This window comes from Dama dama, chromosome 12 (assembly GCF_033118175.1).
Source record: "Dama dama isolate Ldn47 chromosome 12, ASM3311817v1, whole genome shotgun sequence".
NCBI classification, from domain to species: Eukaryota; Metazoa; Chordata; class Mammalia; order Artiodactyla; family Cervidae; genus Dama; species Dama dama.
This window is the reverse complement of record NC_083692.1, coordinates 77,521,451-77,547,895: the sequence shown is the minus strand read 5'-3', so window position 1 is coordinate 77,547,895 and position 26,445 is coordinate 77,521,451. Positions and strand designations below refer to the sequence as shown.

At 35.8% G+C, this 26,445-nt stretch overlaps 1 gene segment (V, D, J or C); it reads right to left on the bottom strand.

Annotated features, from left to right (window-relative positions):
* Positions 1–4,564: 4,564 nt before the first annotated feature.
* Positions 4,565–25,477, bottom strand: LOC133067008 (T cell receptor delta variable 1-like). The segment is given in 3 exon segments: positions 4,565–4,741; positions 24,759–25,174; positions 25,396–25,477. Coding segments are annotated over 3 exon segments (663 nt in total).
* Between the last annotated feature and the right edge of the window lie 968 nt (positions 25,478–26,445).

Below are 26,445 nucleotides of genomic sequence, written 5' to 3'. Positions count from 1 at the left end.
CTGAAAAATACCAACACTGGCACTGCTCAGGGAATCTGCCCTACACACAGGCACTATGGTTTGGAAATGTGGGAAACTGTTTTACCGTGAAACATTCTTCCTACCCAACTGTTATAACAACTGAAAATGCACATTTGAGGTGACTTCTTTTCAATCTCCTGAATCATTCCCTTTGTAAATACAATCTGAGGACAGTTAATCCAGCATGTTGAACTGAATGTAATTTAGGGTATGAATCACTCCATTTTAAAGACTGATTTGGGAAACGGGTATGGAAACCATAAAGTGAGAGAAGATTTTGAAAAGTAGTTCAGTGACTAGAAACATTAGACTTTGGGTCTGCAAAAGGGGTAGTAAAGGGTCACAGGGTACCTGAGGGGCTGGACATGAAGCAGGAACAGAGATGGGAGGGAGGCAGATAAAGTAACAGTGATTGTGAAGGACTGAAGACAAAAGATTTACATGTCCCAGTTCTGGTCCTAAATTCTGATCTTTTTATCAACAACAGTAAAACAAGTGAAAAAAGTCTACAAATTGAGCTCTGCGCAGGACTGAGTATGACTTGTTTCTTTGTGAAGCTATATCAAAGGTGAGAGGCCAACTGGGTGTGACTGCAGCCCATGGGCAGTGAGAACAGGTGAGGTCCGACGTTGGAGTAGTGAAGGCCAGTAGGAGACCAGATTAGATGCTGAACTATGTCTCTTCTCCTTCTCTCTGCCTCTACCCTACCCATTCTCACATATATCTATTGATCTACCTCTGTATTTATAACGTACACTTAGAAAAAAGTACTCCCCATGAGTCTTCCCAGTATGTCAATATTGTTGTACCAGTACTCATGTTGCAGTCTTAATATGCCACAAGGAACCTGATAAATGACTCAGAATTTCTTTCTATTAACAAGGTATGTGAATAACAGATGGGAAAGAGTTTCCCAGGGACAATTAAGGCACAAGATTTGTGCACAGTTATTGCAGCAATCACTGACATTCATGCTATTCTCACCCCTGTTTCAGGTTTTATCTACTAAAAAGTAACAGTTACCAGGACAAAAAGCCAAATTAAATTTTGGAATGAAGGCATAGCTTCTTCTGCTCTGACTCCTTTCCCTTTCTTTGGCAACGGGACAATAGCATCTTTCTTAGGCTCCTCATCTCAGCAAGTGTCTCAGCCACCCCTCAGGAGTCCTGTGTCAGGGAGCATCTGTGGTCCAGCTGTATATTTCAGGACAGCCTGGAGAGGTCTGGAGATCGCTATGTGTCTTCTTTATAGAGTTGATGCCCAAGTGGCTGGACTGTGAGGTTGTAATATTCAGGGAACTTTTCTGCTTTTTCTCATTCAACTTGGCACTTATTTTTCATTGACTTTTTCCTTCTTTAATTTTCCACAACACCATCTAGAAGATCAGACCTTCACTATGCTTTTGCCTGCATCAGTATAAGGTATGTGAGTTCTCTGATGAATTACAGTTTATGGTGAAATCTTCTCTCTCTTGGACAATGAGGGACTGTGATCAGTGGTCCAGTTTTTGGCTATGAGACCTGTTCAAAAGTAAAGAGAATACAGGAGACCCACATAAGATCTTCCGTTCATACTAGAGATGGTTTTTTCTTTCCCTGCCTCACTCCCCCAGGCAACAAGGTTATTATGTCAACACAGAAGACTGTCTACTTTTACTTCTGTATCTGGGTCTCAAAAGGGCTTTCCCAGGATTAAAGGTGACTCAGTTCCTGCCCTCAGGGAGTTGGCATTGTCTCCTGACTCCCCTACATTTAACTACATCCTCACAGGCTGTCTGCAACTCCAATGTCCCTTCCAGTACTTGCAGAAGAGTCTCCATCCATGATTCCTTAGGAAACAGAGCCCAAGCAGGTTTTCTTGAATGCGTTTCCCCAGCCCCAGCAGAGGTCACTTTAGCTCAGTGGTCTCCCATTGGTGCAGGAAACTGCACCAATCAGAAACCAGGTTTCTGGTTTCTTATTTGTCCAGCACTGCGCAAACCTAACTCAAATATTTTTTAGACACTGCCGTCCCTTGGCTAGACTGAGAAATGTTGAATAATTCATGACTTTTGGGAATTAATTTATATATGGATTACATTCCTTTTTACAACAGAGTATGCTATTTATTATGAGATACATAAAGTATCCTGTGATATGCACATGTTTGAAACAGTTCCCCCTTTGTAATTACGAGAAAGTGAAAAATTCTGTTATTTGTAGCTTGTTTTTCATCATTAGGTTCTATCTGCTTTTGGTTTTATTCTTTAAAAAAAACTGCTTTATTGAGGCATACTTGACCACTGAATAACTGCATATACTTAAAATGTACAATTTGATCATTTTTCACATGGGCATACAAAGATGAAATTATGACAGTGAAGGTAAAGAGCAGATGTACGATCCTGAAGTTCCCTAGTGGCCCTATTCTCTGCTCATTTTTAATCCCTCCTATATATCTTCCTACTATGTCCCTCCAACCCCTATTCATCCCAAAGCAGTCACTACTCTGCTTTTTCTTACTATACACTGGTGTGCATTTTCTCTAATATTATGTAAATAGTATCATAGAGTATATAATTTCTCTTGGTTTCTTTGCACATATTTATTTTAGGATTCATCTATGTTGTTATATTTAGTAGTAGTTCATCCTTTGAATTGCTAAGTAGTGTTCCACTGTGCAGCTGTATATCAATTTATTTATTTATTCACCAATTGATGGACTTTAAAGTTATTTCCAATTACTCTTATATAAGCTATTATGAACATTCATGTCTAAGTGTTTTTTGTATGGACATAAGGTTTTATTTCTTTTGGATTTTAAGTAGGTAAGGAGATGCTAGGTTATGTGATATGTGTATCCTTAACTTTGGAAGAAATAGTGAAACTGTGTTTTGGGCAGTTGGACCATCTACATTCTTAGCAGCACTGTATGAGAGCTCCAATTGCTCCAAAACCTCATTAACACTTGGAATTGCCAGTCATGTTTATTTTAGCCATTCTATTAGGTATGTCGTGGTATCTTATTCCTTTAATTTGCATCTCCCATACTATAATGATTCTGAGCATTTTTTCATGTACTTATTTACCATACATAGGCATACTTTGGTAAAGTGTTCAAATTTTTGGCCCATGTAAAAACAATAAATTTTTGTTTTATTAAATTGTAAGAGTTTATATGTATAGTATACATATTATATATAATATATATATTCTAGATATGGATCTTTTGTTAAATATTTTGCGAAGACTTTCTGCTAGTCTGTGGCTTTTGCATTTTTCTTGAATTTTTCTAACAGTGTCTTTTAAGAAGCAAACAATTTTAATATTATGAAGGTCAGTGTGTTGAAATTTTTCAAAAATAACTTCTTTGACATATGAGTGATGTACAAAAACCAGTATGCATTTAATATATAAAGCTTGATAAGTTTTGGGGAAAAATATAGTCTTGAAACCATCACCATAATCAATGTCATAAACATACTGGTTATGTCCAAAAGTTTTCTCTTGCTCTCCTTATTTTTAAAATTTTATTTATTTTTTTTTGTGATAGGAATACTTTAAATATATTCTCTTAGTAATTTTTAAAGTGCTCAGTACAATATTGTTAACTAAGGATATGCCTATTATATGTTTTCATGGGTATAGTAAGGTTGCCTTCCAAACCGGCTCTAACAAGCACACCGCTGCTGCTTCCCTTCCCCAGCAAGGACATACTGCACAGGCGCAGCCCCATCTGTCCCAGTGTGTGTCTCTCAGGACGCAGTAGTACACAGCGGTGTCTCTCATGGTGACCTGGGGCAGAACCAAGATGCTGGACTTTCTGTCTTTGGCGATGCTCAGAGAAGCCATCTTATTTGTCACGTTGTTGTTCAGACCATGAATCAAGTACTTTGGACCCTGGTGGGAAATCTGTCGATACCAATATACATACTCACGTCCACTGATTGTGGAGTGATTACAGGGCAAGTGCACAGGTTCTTCTTCAGCGCCCTCTGCTGAGTTTTGCTGTGTGGTCTTAGAATCTCCCAATATACCTGGGGTATTGAGAAACAATCGATTAGCTCAGGATTGTCAAATCAGGGTGCGCCTAAAGTGCAGATTCATAAACACTGCCAGAATTCCCCACTCTGGCTTTGCCCTGTCCATGAGGATTTTCAAATTTGTTGCACAGGACAAGATAAGTATTACTAGTATTTATTACTGAGCTACTTAGAGCCACAAAGCCAAAGATAAATTGTTGTTTTCCGTGACCCTTGGATTCAATGAAGCCCCAGACTCCTTACAGTCTGAAAACTGAGACTCAGGAGATCTTCTGTGAGTAGAGGATGTGATAGCCTCTCACAGGGTGAGAGGGTCTCTAGACAAACACACAGACACAGAGAAACACAGAGAAGCACATTCTTCCCTGTAGTTTGGTAAAGCACAGTGGGAGAAGTGAAAGCAGCAGACATCTGTCTTTGTCTTTAGCCATGAAAGTCATTCTTTCTTAGGTCCAGATCACTTACCCAAAGCTAGGAGAAGAGTTATTCCTGTCACCAGTCTCATAGTTGAAGCCCCAGGCCTCAGCGCTCAGGATCTGTGTCTGAGCCTAAGTTGGGAGAGGTCCCAAGTGCCAAATCAGCAGCCACGTGCACAGCCCACACCAGGCAGCTCACTGGGGTGCTCCCCAGCCAGGCGTCAGCTGTTTCTTGATTGGGGCTACTCCCGTGCCCAGGACTAAACACAAATCTCAAAAGAGACTAATAATATTTCCCCAATGTTAAGCCATAATGCAGAAAGTTTACATTAAGGTTATTTTCAAAGTTCAAACATAAATAGTCTATGTCTGTGTGAGCATATTTCAGATGAACATTGTTGAATTCCTCTGGTCTTGTCCCAGGAACCAATGACTTGTATGGTACTTACTCCTATTTCACTTGGGTCCTTTATAAAGCATAGTTACTAGTCTCGTTGCTCATGACTTGGGGTGAAATGAATTGAGAATAGTAGGAGAAAAGAAGAGAGGAAAAGAGGGGAAAATAAAATTTGGAAAGGGAAATGAAAGGAAACCATCTTATAAGAGAGACAAAAATAACCATAAAGCTATTTCTGTTATCCCCCAAAATGGTTATTATTAAAGAAAGGGGATAGAATAAAATTTAAGATTACTCATCCTTCTTTGTTACAATATCTAAGCTTATTAGTCCACTCTAGCAACAAATATTTGGCCATTTAAAATTAAACTATTAATCACTTCTCCCTTTTTTTCCTGTGGAGGGTCAGCTCTTTGCTCTGCATTTGGAAAATGACTTACTCATGTCCTTAAAACTGCGCACACACTCAATGTGAAATTTTGAAGTACAGGTGATAAAGGGGATAAGAGTCAATTCTTTGTACAACTCAATGATCACTTCTCTGTCACCCTGGATGGAGCTTTGATTTGCAGAAGTAACAGCCCCCTCTTGTGACTGCATATATGAGCTCCTTTCCTCAGAACCTGGAATCAGCAGCCTTTCAAGCTTTGTGTTTCCACTCTGTGAACAGCTGTCTCACAGGTGCTCCCTCTGGCCCTCTAGTGGCAAGGTTTCCTAACATAGTACTGTAAAGACGGAATCCTTTTCAGTCACTTGTGAATTTTAGGAGATATACAATTTTAGAAATTTTATTTTTCTGTGAGATATTTCTCACAGAAATAGTTTTAAATATCTCTCAATCAAATGCCTTTTACTTCCCTTATTATCTTGAACTTTCCATGTTGGAGGGAAGTTTCCAAAGGCCAGTTTATTCGTTGTTTAGCATGGGATTTGACACAGGTTTTGCTTACATTTAATACTAATTTGTTGAGTGAATGTATTAATTAATATAGACTAGGAGAAGTTATATAGAATTATATGGAGTGACTCTCAAAATTATTCCAAACCAAAGATTCTGATTTTCTGGAAAACAAACTGAACAGAAGTATACAGCTTCCCTGGTGGATCAGGTGGTAAAGAATCTGCCTGCAGTATAGGAGACCTGTGTTCAATCCTGGGTTGGGACGATCACCTGGAAGAGGGAATGGCTATCCACTCCCATACTCTTGCCTGGAGAATTCCATGGACAAAGGAGCCTGGTGGGCTACAATTCATGGGGTGGCAAGGAATCGGACACTACTGAGCAACTAACACTTTATTCATCCAGCAGTGAAGATAAACGCAAAATTCAGATAGACAGCACATCAGTTCTTACTCCCCATCCTCCAAAAATGGGAGAATTCAAAAATTTAGGAAAGGGAAAGCTTGGTTTTGAGAATGTGGTAGTCCATGGCATGGTGGTCATAGAGTCACTGTTAATTTAATCTACATATGCACCTATTATACACCAGGTTATAAACTAGCAATAGTGTTTTAAGGTTGATGTCAATATATAAATGAGAGAAATATTGGGATAGCTGAAGGAAATATGAAAGATAAGAGTCATTATATCACCTAGTTATATAACACAAAAGTCATGCTCAGGTACAGCTTTTTATCTGGCGTTTATTACTGCAGAGGTCAGGTGATATGGACAATCCAAATCAAGCACAGAGAACTATAAGTATTGTGGTACTTTTTATTTTTGTTGATTTGTTTTTATATAACAACTTCTTTGAGATACAACTTATATGTCATATAATTCACCCATTTAAATTGTATAGTTCAATGTTTTTAGTATATTCATAGAGTTGTGCAACTGTCACGACACTCAATTTTAGATCACATTTTGTGATCTCTAAAAGGAACCTATACCCATTTGCAGTCACCCATCATTTCTCCCCATGAAACTCCACCTGGGCAACCACTCACCTACTCTGTTTCTGCCCTAATCCATTTGGACTTCCTTAACAAATGAGGATTGAGTAGCTTCAAAACAAGAGAAATTTTTTCCTGTACAATTCTGCATGCTGGAGGTACAAGAGCAAGGCACTGGCAGATTGGGTGTCTAGTGAGGGTATGTTTCCTGGCTCACAGGTGATGCCTTCTTGCTGTCCCTCATGTGGTAGAAGGGGCAAAGGCTCTCTTTGGAGCCTCTTTTATAAGAGCACTCATTTCAAAGGAGCCATATTGATGTGGTTCACTCATATCGACCTCCTCATGCAGACAGCAAGAAGGGGAAAGATAGATATGTGAAAGGCAAATGAAATACTTTGAGCTGATGGTCTATATCTAGTTGTCTATTCTTTCACTCATTCCACAGTTTTAACTTCATGGGCTTAATATTTAAGGTAGAGGAAGTCCTCCTACTTGCTTTTTAAATTTCAGTATGTTTTAAAGATTCTTGGCCTTTTAAAATATACAAATTTTAGAACTGATTTTCACCTTTACATACATACAGAGAGTTGAATCTATTTAAGAAATGTGAAAGACTTTGACATTTTTTGTTTCATGAATCTTTTAATCCATGAACATAGTATATCCTCCCATTTATTTACAACTGAAATTAAGTTCTTTGTGTTTTGTAATTTTCTGTACTGTGGTCTTATAAATATATTTAAAAATTTTATTCCTAAGGATTTTGATTCTTATGCTATTTTAAGAATTTTTAAAAAAATTTCATCTCATTTCTAGTTACTTGCATATAAAATATATTTTATATTGCTCAACTGCATTAGTAATGTAATATATTTGTAGATTATTTTGGATTGTTTATCTCACAATCATATGTGTGACTATCTTATAGTCCTTGATTTCTAGTTATTAAAACTTTATTTATTTTTCTTGCCTTTCTACAACTGGTTAGGGCCCAGTACACACTTTAATAGAGATAGTGCTGTTTGACTTCAATGAAAGAAAACACTTAACATTTCACCATTAAGTTTAGTATTTGCTTTATGTTTGTAGCATATACACTTTACCAGAATGAAGAAGTTTTTCTTTCAATCCTAATTTGTTGGGAATTAATTTCTTTACTTTGAGTGACTATTGATTACACTTTTGTGTAACTGTTGGGATGATATTTTTATTAATGGGGATTATTACTTTGATTGCTTTATTTTTTCCCCCCAATTATTTTTATTAGTTGGAGGCTAATTACTTTACAATATTGTAGTGGTTTTTGCCATACATTGACATGAATCAATCATGGATTTACATGTGTTCCCCACTGAACCTCCCTCCCACCTCCCTCCCCATCCCATCCCTCTGGGTCATCCCAGTGCACCAGCCCTGAGCACTTGTCTTATGCATCCAACCTGGAGGGGCGATCTGTTTCACACTTGATAATATACATGTTTCAATGCTTTTCTCTCAGATCATCCCACCCTTGCCTTCTCCCATAGACTCCAAAAGTTTGTTCTATACATCTGTGTCTCTTTTTCTGTCTTGCATATAGGGTTATCGTTACCATCTTTCTAAATTCCATATATATGTGTTAGTATACTGTATTGGTGTTTATCTTTCTGGCTTACTTCACTCTGTATAATGGGCTCCAGTTTTATCCATCTCATTAGAACTGATTCAAATGTATTCATTTTAATGGCTGAGTAATATTCCATTGTGTATATGTACCACAGCTTTCTTATCCATTCATCTGCTGGTGGGTATCTAGGTTGCTTCCATGTCCTGGCTATTATAAACAGTGCTGCGATGAACATTGGGGTACACGTGTCACTTTCAGTTCTTGTTTCCTCAAGTGTATGCCCAGAAGTGGGATTGCTGGATCATATGGCAGTTCTATTTCCAGTTTTTAAAGGAATCTCCACACTGTTCTCCATAGTGGCTGTACTAGCTTGCATTCTCACCAACAGTGTAAGAGGGTTCCTTTTTCTCCACACCTTCTCCAGAATTTATTGCTTGTAGACTTTTAAATAGCAGCCATTCTGACTGGCGTGTGATGGTACCTCGTGGTTTTGATTTGCATTTCTCTGATAGTGAGTGATGTTGAGCATATTTTCATGTGTTTGTTAGCCGCTTTTTGGTTGGGTTTTTTTGTTTTTCTGAAATTGAGCTGCAAGAGTTGCTTGTATATTTTTGAGATTAATCCTTTGTCTGTTGCTTCATTTGCTATTATTTTCTCCCATTCTGAAGGCTGTCTTTTCACCTTGCCTATAGTTTCCTTTGTTGTGCAAAAGCTTCTAAGTTTAATTAGGTGCAATTTGTTTATTTTTGCTTTTATTTCCAATATTCTGGGAGGTGGATCATAGAGGATTCTGCTGTGATTTATGTCAGAGAATGTTTTCCCTATGTGCTCCTCTAGGAGTTTTATAGTTTCTGGTCTAACATTTAGATTTTTAATCCATTTTAAATTTATTTTTGTGTATGGTGTTAGAAAGTGTTCTAGTTTCATTCTTTAACAAGAGGTTGACCAGTTTTCCCAGCACCACTTGTTAAAGAGGTTGTCTTTTTTCCATTGTATATTCTTGCCTCCTTTGTCGAAGATAAGGTATCCATAGGTTTGTGGATTTATCTCTGGGCTTTCTATTCTGTTCCGTTGATCTATATTTCTGTCTTTGTGCCAGTACCATACTGTCTTTATGACTGTGGCTTTGTAGTAGAGCCTGAAGTCAGGCAGGTTGATTCCTCCAGTTTCACTCTTCTTTCTCAAGGTTGCTTTGGCTATTCGAGGTTTTTGTATTTCCATACAAATTGTGAAATTATTTGATCTAGTTGTGAAGAATACCGTTGGTAGCTTGATAGGGATTGCATTGAATCTATAGATTGCTTTGGATTGTATACTCATTTTCACAATATTGATTCTTCCAATCCATGAACATGGTATATTTCTCTATCTGTTTGTGTCCTCTGTGATTTCTTTCATCAGTGTTTTATAGTTTTCTATGCATAGGTCTTTTGTTTCTTTAGGTAGATATACTCCTAAGTATTTTATTCTTTTCGTTGCAGTGGTTAATGGTATTGTTTCCTTAATTTCTCTTTCTGTTTTCTCATTGTTAGTGTATAGGAATGCAAGGGATTTCTGTGTGTTAATTTTATACCCTGCAACTTTACTATATTCATTGATTATCTCTAGCAATTTTCTGGTAGAGTCTTAAAGTGTTTTCTATGTAGAGGATCATGTCATCTGTAAACAGTGAGAGTTTCACTTCTTCTTTTCCTATCTGGATTCCTTTTGTTTCTTTTTCTGTTCTGATTGCTGTGGTCAAAACTTCCAAAACTATGTTGAATAGTAGTGGTGAGAGTGGGCACCCTTGTCTTGTTCCTGGTTTCAGGGGAAATGCTTTCAATTTTTCACCATTGAGGATAATGCTTGCTGTGGGTTTGTCATATATAGCTTTTATTATTTTGAGGTATGTTCTTTCTATGCCTGCTTTCTGGAGAGTTTTTATCATAAACGGATGTTGAATTTTGTCAAAGGCTTTTTCTGCATCTATTGAGATAATCATATGGTTTTTATCTTTCAATTTGTTAGTGTGGTGTATTACATTGATTGATTTGTAGATATTAAAGAATCCTTGCATTCCTGGGATAAAGCCCACTTGGTCATGATGTATGATCTTTTTAGTATGTTGTTGGATTCTGTTTGCTAGAATTTTGTTAAGGATTTTTGCATTTATGTTCATCAGTGATATTGGCCTGTAGTTTTCTTTTTCTGTGGCATCCTTGTCTGGTTTTGGTATTAGAGTGATGGTGGCCTCATAGAATGAGTTTGGAAGTTTACCATTTTCTGCAATTTTCTGGAAGAGTTTGAGTAAGATAGGTGTTAGCTCTTCTCTAAAGTTTTGGTAGAATTCAGCTGTAAAGCCATCTGGTCCTGGGCTTTTGTTTGCTGGAAGAGTTCTGATTACAGTTCCGATTTCTGTGCTTGTGATGGGTCTGTTAAGATCTTCTATTTCTTCCTGGTTCAGTTTTGGAAAGTTATACTTTTCTAAGAATTTGTCCATTTCTTCCAAGTTGTTCATTTTATTGGCATAGAGCTGCTGGTAGTAGTCTCTTATGATCCTTTGTATTTCAGTGTTGTCTGTCGTGATCTCTCCATTTTTATTTCTAATTTTGTTGATTTGGTTCTTCTCCCTTTGTTTCTTAATGAGTCTTGCTAACGTTTTGTCAATTTTGTTTATCTTTTTAGAAAACCAGCTTTTACCTGTGTTGATTTTTGCTATTGTCTCTTCTGTTTCTTTTGCATTTACTTCTGCCCTAATTTTTAAGATTTCTTTCCTTCTACTAACCCTGGGGTTCTTCATTTCTTCCTTCTCTACTTGCTTTAGGTGTAGAGTTAGGTTATTTATTTGACTTTTTTCTTGTTTCTTGAGGTAAGCCTGTAATTCTATGAACCTTCCCCTTAGCACTGCTTTTACAGTGTCCCATAGGTTTTGGGTTGTTGTGTTTTCATTTTCATTCGTTTCTATGCATATTTTCATTTCTTTTTTGATTTCTTCCATGATTTCTTGGTTATTCAGAAGTGTGTTATTTAGCCTCCATATGGTGGAATTTTTAATAGTTTTTTTTTTTTTTTTTTTTCCTGTAATTGAGATCTAATCTTACTGCATTGTGGTCAGAAAGATGACTGGAGTGATTTCAATTTTTTTGAATTTACCAAGGCTAGTTTTATGGCACAGGATGTGATCTATTCTGGAGAAGGTTCCGTGTGCACTTGAGAAAAAGGTGAAGTTGATTCTTTTGGGGTGAAATGTCCTATAGAGATCAATTAGGTCTAGCTGGACCATTGTGTCATTTAAAGTTTGTGTTTCCTTGTTAATTTTCTGTTTAGTTGATCTATCCATAGTTGTGAGTGGGGTATTAAAAGTCTCCCACTATTATTGTGTTATTGTTGATTTCCGCTTTCATACTCATTAGCATTTGCCTTACATATTGTGGTGCTCCTATGTTGGGTGCATATATATTTATAATTGTTATATCTTCTTCTTGGATTGATCCTTTGATCATTATTTAGTGTCCTTCTTTGTCTCTTTTCACAGCCTTTACTTTAAAGTCTATTTTATCTGATATGAGTATTGCAACTGCTGCTTTCTTTTGGTCCATTTGCATGAAATATTTTTCTCCAGCCCTTCACCTTCAGTCTGTATGTGTCCCTTGTTTTGAGATGGGTCTCTTGTAGACAGCATATATAGGGGTCTTGCTTTTGTATCCATTCAGCCAGTCTTTGTCTTTTGGTTGGGGAATTCAACCCATTTACATTTAAGGTAATTATTGATAGGTATGGTCCCGTTGCCATTTACTTTGTTGTTTTGGGTTTGCATTTATACAACATTTCTGTATTTCCTGTCTAGAGAAGATCTTTTAGCATTTGTTGAAGACCTGGCTTGGTGGTGCTGAATTCTCTCAGCTTTTGCTTGTCTGTAAACCTTTTGAATTCTCCTTCATATCTGAATGAGATCTTTGCTGGGTACAGTCATCTGGGTTGTAGGTTATTCTCTTTCATTACTTTAAGTATGTCCTGCCATTCCCTTCTGGCCTGAAGAGTTTCTATTGATAGATCAGCTGTTATCCTTATGGGAATCCCTTTGTGTGTTATTTGTTGTTTCTCCCTTGCTGCTTTTAATATTTGTTCCTTGTGTTTGATCTTTGTTAATTTGATTAATATATGTCTTGGGGTGTCTTGCCTTGGGTTTATCCTGTTTGGGACTCTCTGGGTTTCTTGGACTTGTGTAACTATTTCCTTCCCCGTTTTAGGGAAGTTTTCAGCTGTTATCTCCTCGAGTATTTTCTCAGGACCTTTCTTTTTGTATCTTCTTCTGGGACTCCTATGATTCGAATGTTGGGGCATTTCACATTGTCCCAAAGGTCCCTGAGGTTGTCCTCATTTCTTTTAATTCTTTTTTCTTTTTTCCTCTCTGCTTCATTTATTTCCACCATTTTATCTTCTACCTCACTTATCCTATCTTCTTTCTCCGTTATTCTACTGTTGGTTCCCTCCAGAGTGTTTTTGATCTCATTTATTGCATTATTCATTTTTAATTGGCTCTTTTTTATTTCTTCTGTGTCCTTGTTAAACATTTCTTGCATCTTCTAAATCCTTGTCTCCAGGCTATTTATTTGTAACTCCATTTTGTTTTCAAGATTTTGGATCATTTTTATTATCATTCTAAACTCTTTTTCAGGTAGATTCCCTATCTCCTCCTCTTTTGTTTGGCTTGGTGGCCATTTTTCATGTTCCTTTACCTGCTGGGTATTTCTCTGCCTTTTCATCTTGTTTAGATTGCTGTGTTTGGAGTGGCCTTTCTGTATTCTGGTGGTCTGTGGTTCCTTTTTATTGTGGAGCTTTTTCCCAGTCGGTGGGGTTGGACGATTGGCTTGTCAACGTTTCCTGGTTAGGGAAGCTTGCGTCGGTGTTCTGGTGCGTGGACCTGGATTTCTTCTCTCTGGAGTGCAATGGAGTGTCCAGTAGTGCATTTTGAGATGGGTCTATGTGTTTGGTGTGACTTTGGGCAGCCTGTATATTGATACTGAAGGCTATGTTCCTGCGTTGCTGGAGAATTTGCGTGGTATGTCTTGCTCTGGAACTTATTGGCTCTTGGGTGGTGGTTGGTTTCAGTGTAGGTATGGAGGCTTTTGGATGATCTCTTATTACTTAATGTTCCCTGTAGTCAGGAGTTTTCTGGTGTTCTCAGTTTTGGGGCTTAAGTCTCTTGCCTCTGGATTTCAGTCTTATTCTTCCAGTAGCCTCAAGACTTCTCCAACTATACAGCACTGATAATAAAACTTCTAGGTTAATGGTGAAAAGATTCTCCACCGTGAGGGACACCCAGAGAGGTTCACAGAGTTACATGAAGAAAAGGAGAGGGAGGAAGGAGATAGAGATGAGCAGGAGGAGAAAAAGGGAGACTCAAGAGGAGAGAGACAAATCTAGGTTGTACTCTGTTCCCTAAGTGTTCTCCATAGCCCAGAACACCCACAGAGATTCACAAAATTGGATTGAGAAGAGAAGGGGGAGGAAGGAAATAGAGGTGATCTGGGGGAGAAAAAGGAGAGTCAAAAGGGGGAGAGAGTAGTCATCACACTCCTGAATAAAAATATTGGATTCTCAAATGTCCAAAATTGATATCAAATACTGAAAAACAAAGATTAAAAATATAGAGTAGAGGTTAGACTTTTAAAAATATAATATTAAAAGCAAAAACACACAGAAATAAGAAATATATATGAAGTTTGCTTTAAAAATAGGATCTTTTTTTGCAAGGTTATAGTGAAATGAAAATGAAAATTAAGGAGTAATAGAGGCCTTTAAAATAAAATATAATAAAAAGAATCTAGATCTAACTCCAGAGACCAGTCTTATGTGCACTCCACTAAGACTGCTTGCATGATAATTCAAGCAATATGAGCAGATGAAATTTTCAAAGAATAGTATACAGATTGAGAAGAAAGAGGCCCTAAGCAGTAGGAATGCTCTTGATGTGGGATGGGTAAAGCAGAATAGGAGATCTTGCAAGGGATCTCCCAGAAATTAAAGTTTAAAGTTTGGGTACTGTGTGCCAGGAACACAAAGGTGTCCAAAAGAGTGGCAAGCACTGCAGAGAATGGCTGCTCGAATGTGGTCTGTAGGTGGGTAGCATTTGCGTCACCAAGGAGCTACTCTGACTTCAGAATCTCAGGCTCAACCCAAAATTTCTATGCCAGAATCTGCATTTGAATAATATTCCTGTGCACATTAAAATTTGAGAAATACTTGTCTAGATGAAAGAGGTTAAAAACGTCTTTTGGATTTAACAATAAAGAAATCATTGGTGATTTTTAAGAAAACAGATTTTAGAAAGTATTGGGAGAAAAAACACAAGTGTATGGAGTGAAAAAGAGGTGACAGAGTGTAAGCAGTTATATGATTAGGGCTTTTAAACAATAACCAGGGAGTAAAAGATAGATTGGTTGCAGGAGTGGCATGTATGGGGTTTGGGGGAATATGAAATATTTTTTTCTGAGATGAGAAAGCTTGAATATTTTAAATGAGTCCTAAAAAATCAGACTATAGAATTTGGATGATCAGTGGCCTAAGGTGCCATAGAAATCAGAAAAAATGGTGTCGGTGAAGTATTTAGGCAAAGAGATACTACTTCAAAGTAAAAGAGATACCTGTTTCATTATTATGGGAGGGAAGGTGAATTACAAGTATAAAGGCAGAATGTTTTATGAGATGCAGAAAGTTGAAGATTCATTTAAATATACTGAAATGGAGTTGGGCTCTATGGTCCTTGCCTCCCATGTCCTCAGCCTGCCCTTGTCTATGAGAAAACTTTAGCCAAAGAAGAAGCTTAATCAGACATCCCCTGTAAAGTCACATGCAAAGAGAGCTGACCCCCCTCTTTTAGCAAAGAGAAACTGAAAGTTTCTGAGAACTTTCAGAAATCAGTTTCCTCACTGTGGACTGCTGCTGTTCAACTTGCGAGAGATTGGGATGGCAACCCATGGGAGGAAAAGCACTTTGGTTAGAAATTTTTTATATAAAATTTCAATTAAAAAATTTAAAACTTTCAAATGGAAAGAAACAAAAGTTCCTTCTTAGCTTTGTTTAATGGTGAAACTATTATTATTCTGTCTTGCTTGACTGCTTTCCTCTCCTTCTGCATTTTTTTCTGATTAAGTTTATTCTTTGGAATTCAGGGAAAGCCCAAGAGGCTAATTGTTTTCTTTGCACAAGAAGCAACAGAAGGTGGGTATTGGGAGTCTGTTTCAGAAAGACCCTATAGAACCCTGCTGGGTTTCATATTGTGTGTGTGTGTGTGTGTGTGTGTGTGTGTGTGTGTGTGTGTATGTGTGTGTGTATGTGTATGCCCTCTTATGTGCCAAGCATGGTTCAGGTCTGGAGGATGCAGTAGTAAAGAGATATTAATGCCTACAGTTCAGTAGGAAGAGAGAAAAATGAATTTTTTTTTTGAGAAAAAAACAATTTTAAAGAGTAATAAGTACTATAAACACAACACAATACTATATTGAGACAGAGTTGCTCTTGGGATGAGGAAGCGCATCTGCTCTAAGTAGGATATGGAGGGGATGCTCCACTCTGATACTTACTATACAACACCAGGCAAAATATTGAGCCCCCTTCAAGTTCAATTTCCTTTCCTGTAAGTAGTCAGTATCTTTCTGCTGGGCACTGGTCTCAGCAGTGACACTTATTATCTCATTCACTTCTCATGAGAAGTCTGCATGGTAGATTCTATCAATATCCTATCAATATCTAACATTGTAGATATGAGGAAACTAAAGCAAAAAATCATAAAGTCATTTTCCCAAGATACTCAACTAATGAGTGGTAGATCTAGAAATACAAACCAAGTCTTCAGTCTCAAGCACTGCCACATTGCCTCCCTAAAGGTGATCTGATCCAACCTTGAAGTGTTCCAATAAGAATTAAGTAGGAACACACATTCAAAGCACTCAACATAATACCTTCCCTAACCTAGATATTCAATCAGCTGCAGCAATGTGCAGAATTTGGGAGTGGGGTTGGGAGACAGAATCTGAAATTGCAGAATAATCTATCCACAATATAAAGTTCAATGTTTTTCAATATTTTCAATATTTTCATAATTTTCAATATTTTCAATATTTTCCATATTTTTCAATATTTTCATTATTTCAATATTTACAATATTTTTCAATATTTTCAATATTTTCAATATCTTCAATGTTTTCAATATTTTCAATATTTTCCCATTTTTTAATACTTTCAATATTTTCAGTATTTCAATGTTTTCAATTTTTTAAATATTTTCCAATATTTTCAATATTTTCTCATCTTTCAATACTTTCAATATTTTCAATATTTTTCAGTATTTTCAATATTTCTCAATATTTACCCATTTTTCAATACTTTCAATATTTTCAATATTATCAATATTTACCATATTTTCAATATTTGTCAATGTTTTCCATATTTTCAATATTATCAATATTTTCCATATTTTCAATATTTTTCAATATTTTCAATATTATCCAATATTTCCCAATATTTTCAATATTTTTCATACTTTTCAATATATTCCATATTTTTCAATATTTTCCATATTTTCAATATTTTCCAATATTTTAAATGTTTTCCATATTTTCAATATTATCAATATTTTTCAATATTTTCAATACTTTCAATATTTTCAATATTTTACAATATTTTCAATATTTTTCATACTTTCAATATTTTTAATATTTTCAATATTTTCAATATTTTTCAATATTTTCCACATTTTCAGTATTTTTCAGTATTTTCAATATTTTTCAATATTTTCAATATTTTTCATACTTTTCAATATTTTCAATGTTTTCCATATTTTCAATATTTTCCATATTTTCAATATTATCAATATTTTTCAGTATTTACAATACTTTCAATATTTTCCATATTTTCAATATTTTTCAATATTATCAATATTTTTCAATATTTTCCATATTTTCAATATTTTCCCATCTTTCAATAGTTTCAATATTTTCCAATATTTTCAATATCTTTCATAGTTTTCAATATTTTCCACATTTTTAATATTTTCAATGTCTTCAATATTTTTCAATATTTTCAATATCTTCAATATTTTTCAATATTTTCAATATTTTCCATGACCTCAATATTTTTCAATATTTCCCCCATCTTTCAATATTGTCAATATTTTAAATATTTTCCAATATTTCCAATATTTTCAAGATTTTTCAATATTTTCAATGTTTATAATATTTTTCAATATTTTCAATATTTTCCATGACTTCAATATTTTTCAATATTTTCCCCATCTTTCAATACTTTCAATATTTTCAGTATTTTTCCTATTTTCAATATTTTCCATATCTTCAATATTTTCCATATTTTCAATATTTTCAATTTTTTTCAATATTTTCCAATATTTTCAAGATTTTCAAGATTTTTCAATATTTTCAATATCTTCAGTGTTTTTCAATATTTTCAATATTTTCAGTATTTTTCAATATTTTCAATATTTTTCATACTTTTCAATATTTTCAATATTTTCCAATATTTTCTCATCTTTCAATACTTTCAATATTTTTCAATACTTTCAATATTTTCAATATTTTTCATACTTTTCAATAGTTTCAATATTTTCAATATTTTCCAATATTTTCAAAAAGTTCAATATCTTTCATAGTTTTCAATATTTTCCACATTTTCAATATTTTCAATGTCTTCAATATTTTTCAATATTTTCAATATCTTCAATATTTTTCAATATTTTCAATATTTTCCATGACCTCAATATTTTTCCCATCTTTCAATATTTTCAATACTTTCAATATTTTCAATATTTTAAATATTTTTCAATATTTTCCAATATTTCCAAGATTTTCAAGATTTTTCAATATTTTCAATGTTTATAATATTTTTCAATATTTTCAATATTTTCCATGACTTCAATATTTTTCAATATTTTCCCCATCTTTCAATACTTTCAATATTTTCAATATTTTTCCTACTTTTCAATATTCTTCAATATTTTCCATATCTTCAATATTTTTCAATATTTTCCAATATTTTCAAGATTTTCAAGATTTTTCAATATTTTCAATATCTTCAGTGTTTTTCAATATTTTCAGTATTTTTCAATATTTTTCATACTTTTCAATATTTTCAATATTTTTCAATATTTTCAATATTTTTCAATACTTTCAATATTTTCAATATTTTTCAATATTTTCAATATTTTTCATACTTTTCAATATTTTCCAATATTTGAATGTTTTCCATATTTTCAATATTATCAATATTTTTCAGTATTTACAATACTTTCAATATTTTCCATATTTTCAATATTTTTCAATATTATCAATATTTTTCAATATTTTCCCATCTTTCAATAGTTTCAATATTTTCAATATTTTCCAATATTTTCAATATGTTCAATATCTTTCATAGTTTTCAATATTTTCCACATTTTCAATATTTTCAATGTCTTCAATATTTTTCAATATTTTCAATATCTTCAATATTTTTCAATATTTCCAATATTTTCCATGACCTCAATATTTTTCAATATTTTTCCCATCTTTCAATATTTTCAATACTTTCAATATTTTAAATATTTTAAATATTTTTCAATATTTTCCAATATTTCCAATATTTTCAAGATTTTTCAATATTTTCATGTTTATAATATTTTTCAATATTTTCAATATTTTCCATGACTTCAATATTTTTCAATATTTTTCCCATCTTTCAATACTTTCAATATTTTCAATATTTTTCCTACTTTTCAATATTTTTCAATATTTTCCATATCTTCAATATTTTTCAATATTTTCCATATTTTCAATATTTTCAATTTTTTTCAATATTTTCCAATATTTTCAAGATTTTCAAGATTTTTCAATATTTTCAATATCTTCAGTGTTTTTCAATATTTTCAATATTTTCAGTATTTTTCAATATTTTCAATATTTTTCATACTTTTCAATATTTTCTCATCTTTCAATACTTTCAATATTTTTCAATACTTTCAATATTTTCAATATTTTCATACTTTTCAATATTTTCAATATTATCAATATTTTTCAATATTTTCAATACTTCAATATTTTCCATATTTTCAATTTTTTTCAATATTTTCAATATTTTTCTTACTTTTCAATATTTTCAATATTATCAATATTTTTCAATATTTTCAGTACTTCAATATTTTCCATATTTTCATTATTTTTCAATATTTTCCATATTTTCAACATTTTCTGAGATATATGTGTGTGCATGTGTGCTCATTCATGACTGACTCTTTGCAATGTATGGACTGTGGCCTGCCAGGCTCTTCCGTTCATGGAATATTCCAGGTAAGAATACAGCAGGTGGTTTTTCCTACTCCAGGGGGTCTTCCATAACCAAGGGTCAAACTGGCATCTTTTCTGGCTCCTGCATTGCCAGGTGGGTTCTTTACCAGCTCAGCCACCAGGGAAGCCCTTTCTGATGTATATGTAGTAGTTTACCTGGCAAATTTCATGTGTTATCATAAGTATCCATGGTCTATCATGTTCTTATTACGATTAATGAGAAATTAATTAATTAGGGTGTTATTTTGAGAGATTGGGTACCATAATATAGAATGGAGTGGATATACAAAGCAGTGTTTTCTGCAATTGTTTATTTTTTTCCCATGATTGACTCTTGCTCCCACTTCTCTGGATATTTCCATACTACAAGAAAAGACAGAGCAGTACATACTTACTTGCCAGAGAAGAAACTCCCAACTTGTGCAACAATTCCAAGCTTTCTTTTCAAGGTAGCCTCTTACTCTCCAGCCACAATCAGGCCATGTGTTGTATTTGTCATTTGAAGTCAATCACTTTCACATCCGGCAGGCCGAAGAAGAAGAAGGGAAAAAAAAAAAAAAAAAAGCCAGCCAGTTTTGCTGAATCCTCTTTGTCCCCATTTCTGCATAGTGATGTTTACTGAGTGGTTCAGCAATGACAGCTTCTATTGTGATTATGCTTTTGTTGGCCAAATTCTTGGCTTTCTCTGCCCACCGAAGCCAAATAAAAATGACAGAGGCAGAATTTGGAGGAAATAGAAAGGTGGCTTTAAGAATACTGGAGTAGGTTGCCATTCCCTTCTCCAGGGGATCTTCCTGACCCAAGGATCAAACCTGTGGATTCTTTACCATCTAAATGACAAGGCAAGGGCTCACAGTCAGGAGTCGGTGATGAGGAACAAAGGTGATAGTAGGATCTTGATTTTCTTTTCTTTTCTTTTTTTTTTTTTTCATTTATTTTTATTAGTTGGAAGCTAATTACTTTACAATATTGTAGTGGTTTTTGCCATACATTGACTTGAATCAGCCGTGGATTTACATGTATTCCCCATCCTGAACCCCCCTCCCACCTCCCTCCCCATCCCATCCCTCTGGGTCATCCCAGTGCACCAGCCCTGAGCACTTGTCTCATGCATCCAACCTGGAGGGGCGATCTGTTTCACACTTGATGATATACATGTTTCGATGCTGTTCTCTCAGATCATCCCACCGTCGCCTTCTCCCATAGAGTCCAAAAGTCTGTTCTATACATCTGTGTCTCTTTTTCTGTCTTGCATATAGGGTTATCGTTACCATCTTTCTAAATTCCATATATATGTGTTAGTATACTGTATTGGTGTTTATCTTTCTGGCTTGCTTCGCTCTGTATAATGGGCTCCAGTTTCATCCATCTCATTAGAACTGATTCAAATGTATTCTTTTTAATGGCTGAGTAATATTCCATTGTGTGTATGTACCACAGCTTCCTTATCCATTTTTCTGCTGATGGACATCTAGGTTGCTTCCATGTCCTGGCTATTATAAACAGTGCTGTGATGAACATTGGGGTACACATGTCTCTTTCAGTTCTGGTTTCCTCAGTGTGTATGCCCAGGAGTGGGATTGCTGGGTCATATGGCAGTTCTATTTCCAGATTTTTAAGAAATCTCCACATTGTTCTCCACAGTGGCTGTACTAGTTTGCATTCCCACCAACAGTGTAAGAGGGTTCCCTTTTCTCCATACCCTCTTCAGCATTTATTGCTTGTAGACTTTTATTTCTTCCTCTTGCATTGTTTCAAAGATAGTCATAGCCTGGCATCTGTAACCCAGCAGTTGAGTCTGTCAGTTAGGTGGCTCTGCGGCCTTCTTTCTGATTGTAACTGCAAAGGGAAGAGTGTTGTAAGGGAAAACACTAGATAGGAGATGTATTTAGCATAAAGACAAAGGAGAAAATGTAAATTGTAGCTCCTGCAGAGATAGGGAGCAGTAAAGCAAATTTACAGATATGCGGAGTCAGGAGCAGTTAAGGCAAAGCAAAACAAAACAAAAAAACAACTAGGAATGTTCATACCTTTCCCTACTGAGACTTCTTGGAATCTCTATCAGGGCTTCCCTGATAGCTCAGTTGGTAAAGTATCCACCTGCAATGCAGGAGATCCTGGTTCATCTCCTGGGTTGGGAAGATCCTCTGGAGAAGGGATAGGCTACCCACTCCAGTATTCTTGGGCTTCCCTGCTGGTTCAGCTGGTAAAGAATGTGCCTGCAATGCAGGAGACCTGGGTTCAATCTCCGGGTTGGGAAGATCCCCTGGAAAAGGAAAAGACTACCCACTCCAGTTTTCTGCCCTGGAGAATTCCATGGACTACAGTCCATGCGGTTGCAAAGAGTTGGACACGACTGAGTGACTTTCACTTCACTTCAGCAATGTTCAGGCCTGCTCATTGTTCTCTTGATCTTCTTTGTTCTCAGGAAAGGGAAAGGAAAAAAAAAAACCTCATTCCTCTTTTTTCCTTTTCACTGCACCAGGCTTCCTGACAGTTTAACCCATGATCACTGGAGGGGAGCAGAGAGGCCAGTGTAAGCATCATAAGATGTTTGAGCAGGACACCAGCTGGCAGAGCTTTAGCTTTCATTCTTGATTCATGCAGTGTGTTTCAGCCTGATTCTCGGGGTGGGGGGTGGGAATAGAAAGATTTAGATAAAGGATTCATTTTCATGTTCATAAGAAGCTAGTTTAAAAGTGTTACTAGTTTGAAAATATTTGCTTCCTTTTAACACTTTAAAAATGTTCTCCCTTGGTGACTTCTATTGCATCTGACATGAAATCAAGCATCATTCTTAATGATATTTCCCAGAATACAGTCTATCAATTTTCCCTGTTTATTGGCAAGATTATTTCCACTTAAATAGATCCTTGGATTTGCCTTCAATACCCTTTGAACTTCTGTCAAAACCACAGTGGAGGACTTGCAGAATGTCTTATTCACCTTGATGATTTTCCACATAGCATTGCTCCTATGTAAGGAGCTTGTTTTATAGGAAGTCAAGTATGGCAGTGAGTGAAGGTGCTTGTTATGCGCAAAAATGTTATGGAATGGGTAATGGAAAAGGTAGTTATAAATACTACCAACAATCATGTGATCATTTGCAGTAGCAAAAACTGTAATAGTCAGAAATGGAGCATTTCCTGTCATATCAGTAAACAAGGATATCACAGTCATCAACAACTGCAGCCCAATGTGTGCTCCTGAGCCTAAGGGCACTCAGGAAGGAGAAGAATATCTGTGATCTAACAACCATCAGAACTGCAGTCACTCCCTACCAGGAGCCTAAAGGATCTCAGGATGTAAGAAACACAGATACTGGCCCCAGGACAGCTGAGGTGAATAGTAAAAGAATGACTTCAGTGAGCCCAGACTCTTTCATCTTCCCATGCATAGAAAAGAGCTAGACTCCTTGACTTGAGATATCTGTTTTTCTTTAATTAACAGTAATCTTTTGATGTTCAGACTACCTGCATTTTGTTGCAAAACTTCTATACAACCTGGATCCTTTGCTCACCTCCTTAGAGCAGTTCTTTCAGGGTTTCTTGAACATATTATCTCCCAGGCTTGAAGTCCTAAAAATTCTCACCAGATAAAACATAACTCTCAACTTCTGGTTGTGAATATTTTTTAAGTTGATAGTAGTTATGACAATCTCTGTTTCAGTTTGATGTGAATATGTTTATGTATACAGTAACCATTTTTAAATCTCTCCCCCAGTTGCCTGCCTATGGAAACATATGATGTGCAAAATACAAGTTAATCTTGTATCTGATTGTATCTCAGTAGTTAAGATGCAGGATCCAATGGGACAGTGTGGGTGAGGGATAAAAGAAAAGAATAACACCCAAAAATGGATAAGTGAACTTGGTATCCCTTGAAGAGGGTATGGCAACCCACTCCAGTATTCTTGCCCGGAGAATCCCATGGACAGAGTAGCCTGGTGGGCTACAGTACATAGGGTCATGAAGAGTTGGATGTGGCTGAAGCAACTTAGGATGCATGCACAAACCTGGTATACTCTTTTCAGGAGAAGGTTACAGTGATTTTGGTTGAATGGGGAGTAATTGCATCGTATTAACAAGAAGCATAGTTTTGCTGTTTTCTTTATTTGAAAGTGTGTTGTTAATAGAGGTATAGATGGATGGCCAGTTGACATAGAAGGTACTGGAATAGCTTTGTAGTGTCTCTACTAGCTGGAAATCTATGACTCAGAATTTGTCTCCCTGTATTGTTCTGGGTTAGGGTTGGCCATAAAAAAGATACTGCAAGGTTTAGATGGTAGTTGTCATGAAGTAGCCACATTTTTTTATGTCCTGCTGGTTGGTGCAGGGCTCCAGTCACTGTGCAACTCACACGTGTTGCTGCTGATCTGCTAGCTCATCTTATTGTTGACTTACAACTCCTTGACCTCCAACCAGATCTCGCATCTTGGCCAAATGTGCATGTAGCATAATGGTAAATATCCACTTCCCCTGAAGGTCACCCATTACTGTGAGATTGAAGGAGGCGAGAGACAGGCAAGTTTTAGTGTGTCTTTGCGGGTTCCAATTGTCCTCGTGGGTTCTAGTATGTCCTTACATGTCAGTTTTTCCATGCTTTTGTCCACATCCAATTTTCCTTTACAAATGACACTCTAGTTGATTTAAAGTAAATTCAGGCTCAGCACCAAATGCAAAGATAACAGCTTTGTATAAACTCTTCCACCAACTCTAGCAATTGCCTGAGAGTTCTATTCCTTAAAATGAGTCTCTTATTCTGTATCACTGTGGTTCTACTTTTCTGATTGTACCCTAACTGACACAAAACCTAAGAAGAAAAGATAAAGGAAATTATATTCATGACAATTTCTGAAAATTAAACCCAGATTTAAGATGTGAGATTTTTAAGGTGAAGTTGCAACATTAAATTATTATGGGACAAGTTTTCAAATTTAGACAACTTTGCACATGTTCTGTATGATTGATAAAAAACTAAAAAAATCAAGACTGAGAACATATTACTAGAAAGTTAGTCTGGACATCTGTTCCTAAGCGACTTAAAAGGAGCTTCCAGACCACAGATTAAGCAACCACACAACTACCATTTCTGGTCTGGGATATGCAGGTGCATATTTCAGCTGGAGTTCTGCAGCAGGGAAGCTCTCTTTTATTAAACTCTGGGGTTTTTGTTTAGCTTTTCCCATTACTTCAAGCACTGTGAGCTCCCAGAGAGCACAGAAATACTCTGCAGAATCTTCCAGCTCTAAGTCTGAAATGGTGAGGCTGATGGATTTACGAGCTTTCTGAAAATTTACAGAGTAGCGGCCATTCCTTGCATTCTGGCTAGAAGAAACCTGACCAATAAGGTAAATCATCTCTCCATTGGGAAGCAGCTTGTACCAAAACATGTAGTAATAGCTCCAGGTTGTTCCATACCGACAGTTCAGGGTGACTGACTGTCCCAGTTGACCGGATATGTCTGGCTGGTCTTGAATAACTTTCTGCGCCACACCAGATCCTGTGGGGGGAAAAAAAAATCAGGAAACAGAGCTGAAGTAATGAACAAAATAATGTAGGTATTAGACTAATTTGGGGCCCAAAGAAAACCCAAATTGAAATCATAATAAGTATGCTTTTCCCCAACCCTCTTTTCCTCCCCAAGTCCCTGTGAAGCACCATGTGCCTGTGTGCGGACCTTTCACCCTAAACACTCATACCCTTGTTTGGAAGTATCCCTACCAGAGAAGGTGAAGGCCAGGAACACCCAGAGCAGACTGGAGAGCGGCATGAGGCATGGGTTCCCCTGCATGAATGTGCTGAGTTCTGCCTCAAGCTGAGAGTTCAGTGTCTTTGAGTGCCTGGCAGCACATATACATACTACCCGGAACCTGTGTGACTCCCCCCAGTGGGAAGTGGGGTTTGTCATGTTCATAGCCCACGTGGTCTATGCACATGTGGGAAAAAAGTCTGGCTCACCACAAACTTTATTTTGTCTACCTGTCTTACCCCGGTAATTGAGTTAGGCAGATCTTGAAAAGGAGTATGGAAAATCAATTAGTATTAAAGGTATGAGCTGAGGGGAACTGAATTTTAAAAGAGTTGACAAATGCTGATAATCATTCAGTAAAATAATTTTACCAGCTCATTTAAGATAGAATTTAGTATAGGCTATGAACTCTTCTTATAACTTACTCACTGGTCATTCATTTAGCCTATGCTTACCTTTCCTCCATTCAGAAACAATGACTTTTTAAAAATCCACAGGTTTTCAACTTTCTTGGTTAAAAGCTATCTTATCCAAAATGATAATTATTTTTTTTCTTAGCTGGGTTTTATGGATCTATTTAGATTTTCTAGTAAATAAAATTACTTTAATATGTAGTGAAGAAACATCAGTTCTTCTGACTTTCAGAATCCATCCATTTGTATGTGTTTTTATAAAACTGTAACAGGAATAAAATATTATTTTTTTGAAATCTGACATTGAATCTTATTTACTAGACTTTGAGGAGGATCAGGATATTCAGTCTTGTTGCCTCTACAAAGAGAATTGAACTTATTAGATCATGTGCCTAGAATTGTACTGATGTCACTCTGAAAGCTATAAGATACTGATGAAGAAAATTGAAGATAATGCAAGTAAATATAAAGATATTTCATGTTCATGGGTTTTAAGAATTAACAATGTTGAAATGTCCTCTGAACCAGAGCAATCTACAGATTTAAAGCAACCCCTCTCAAAATAGTCATGGCATTTTTCACACAACTAGAACAAATAATCCTAAAATT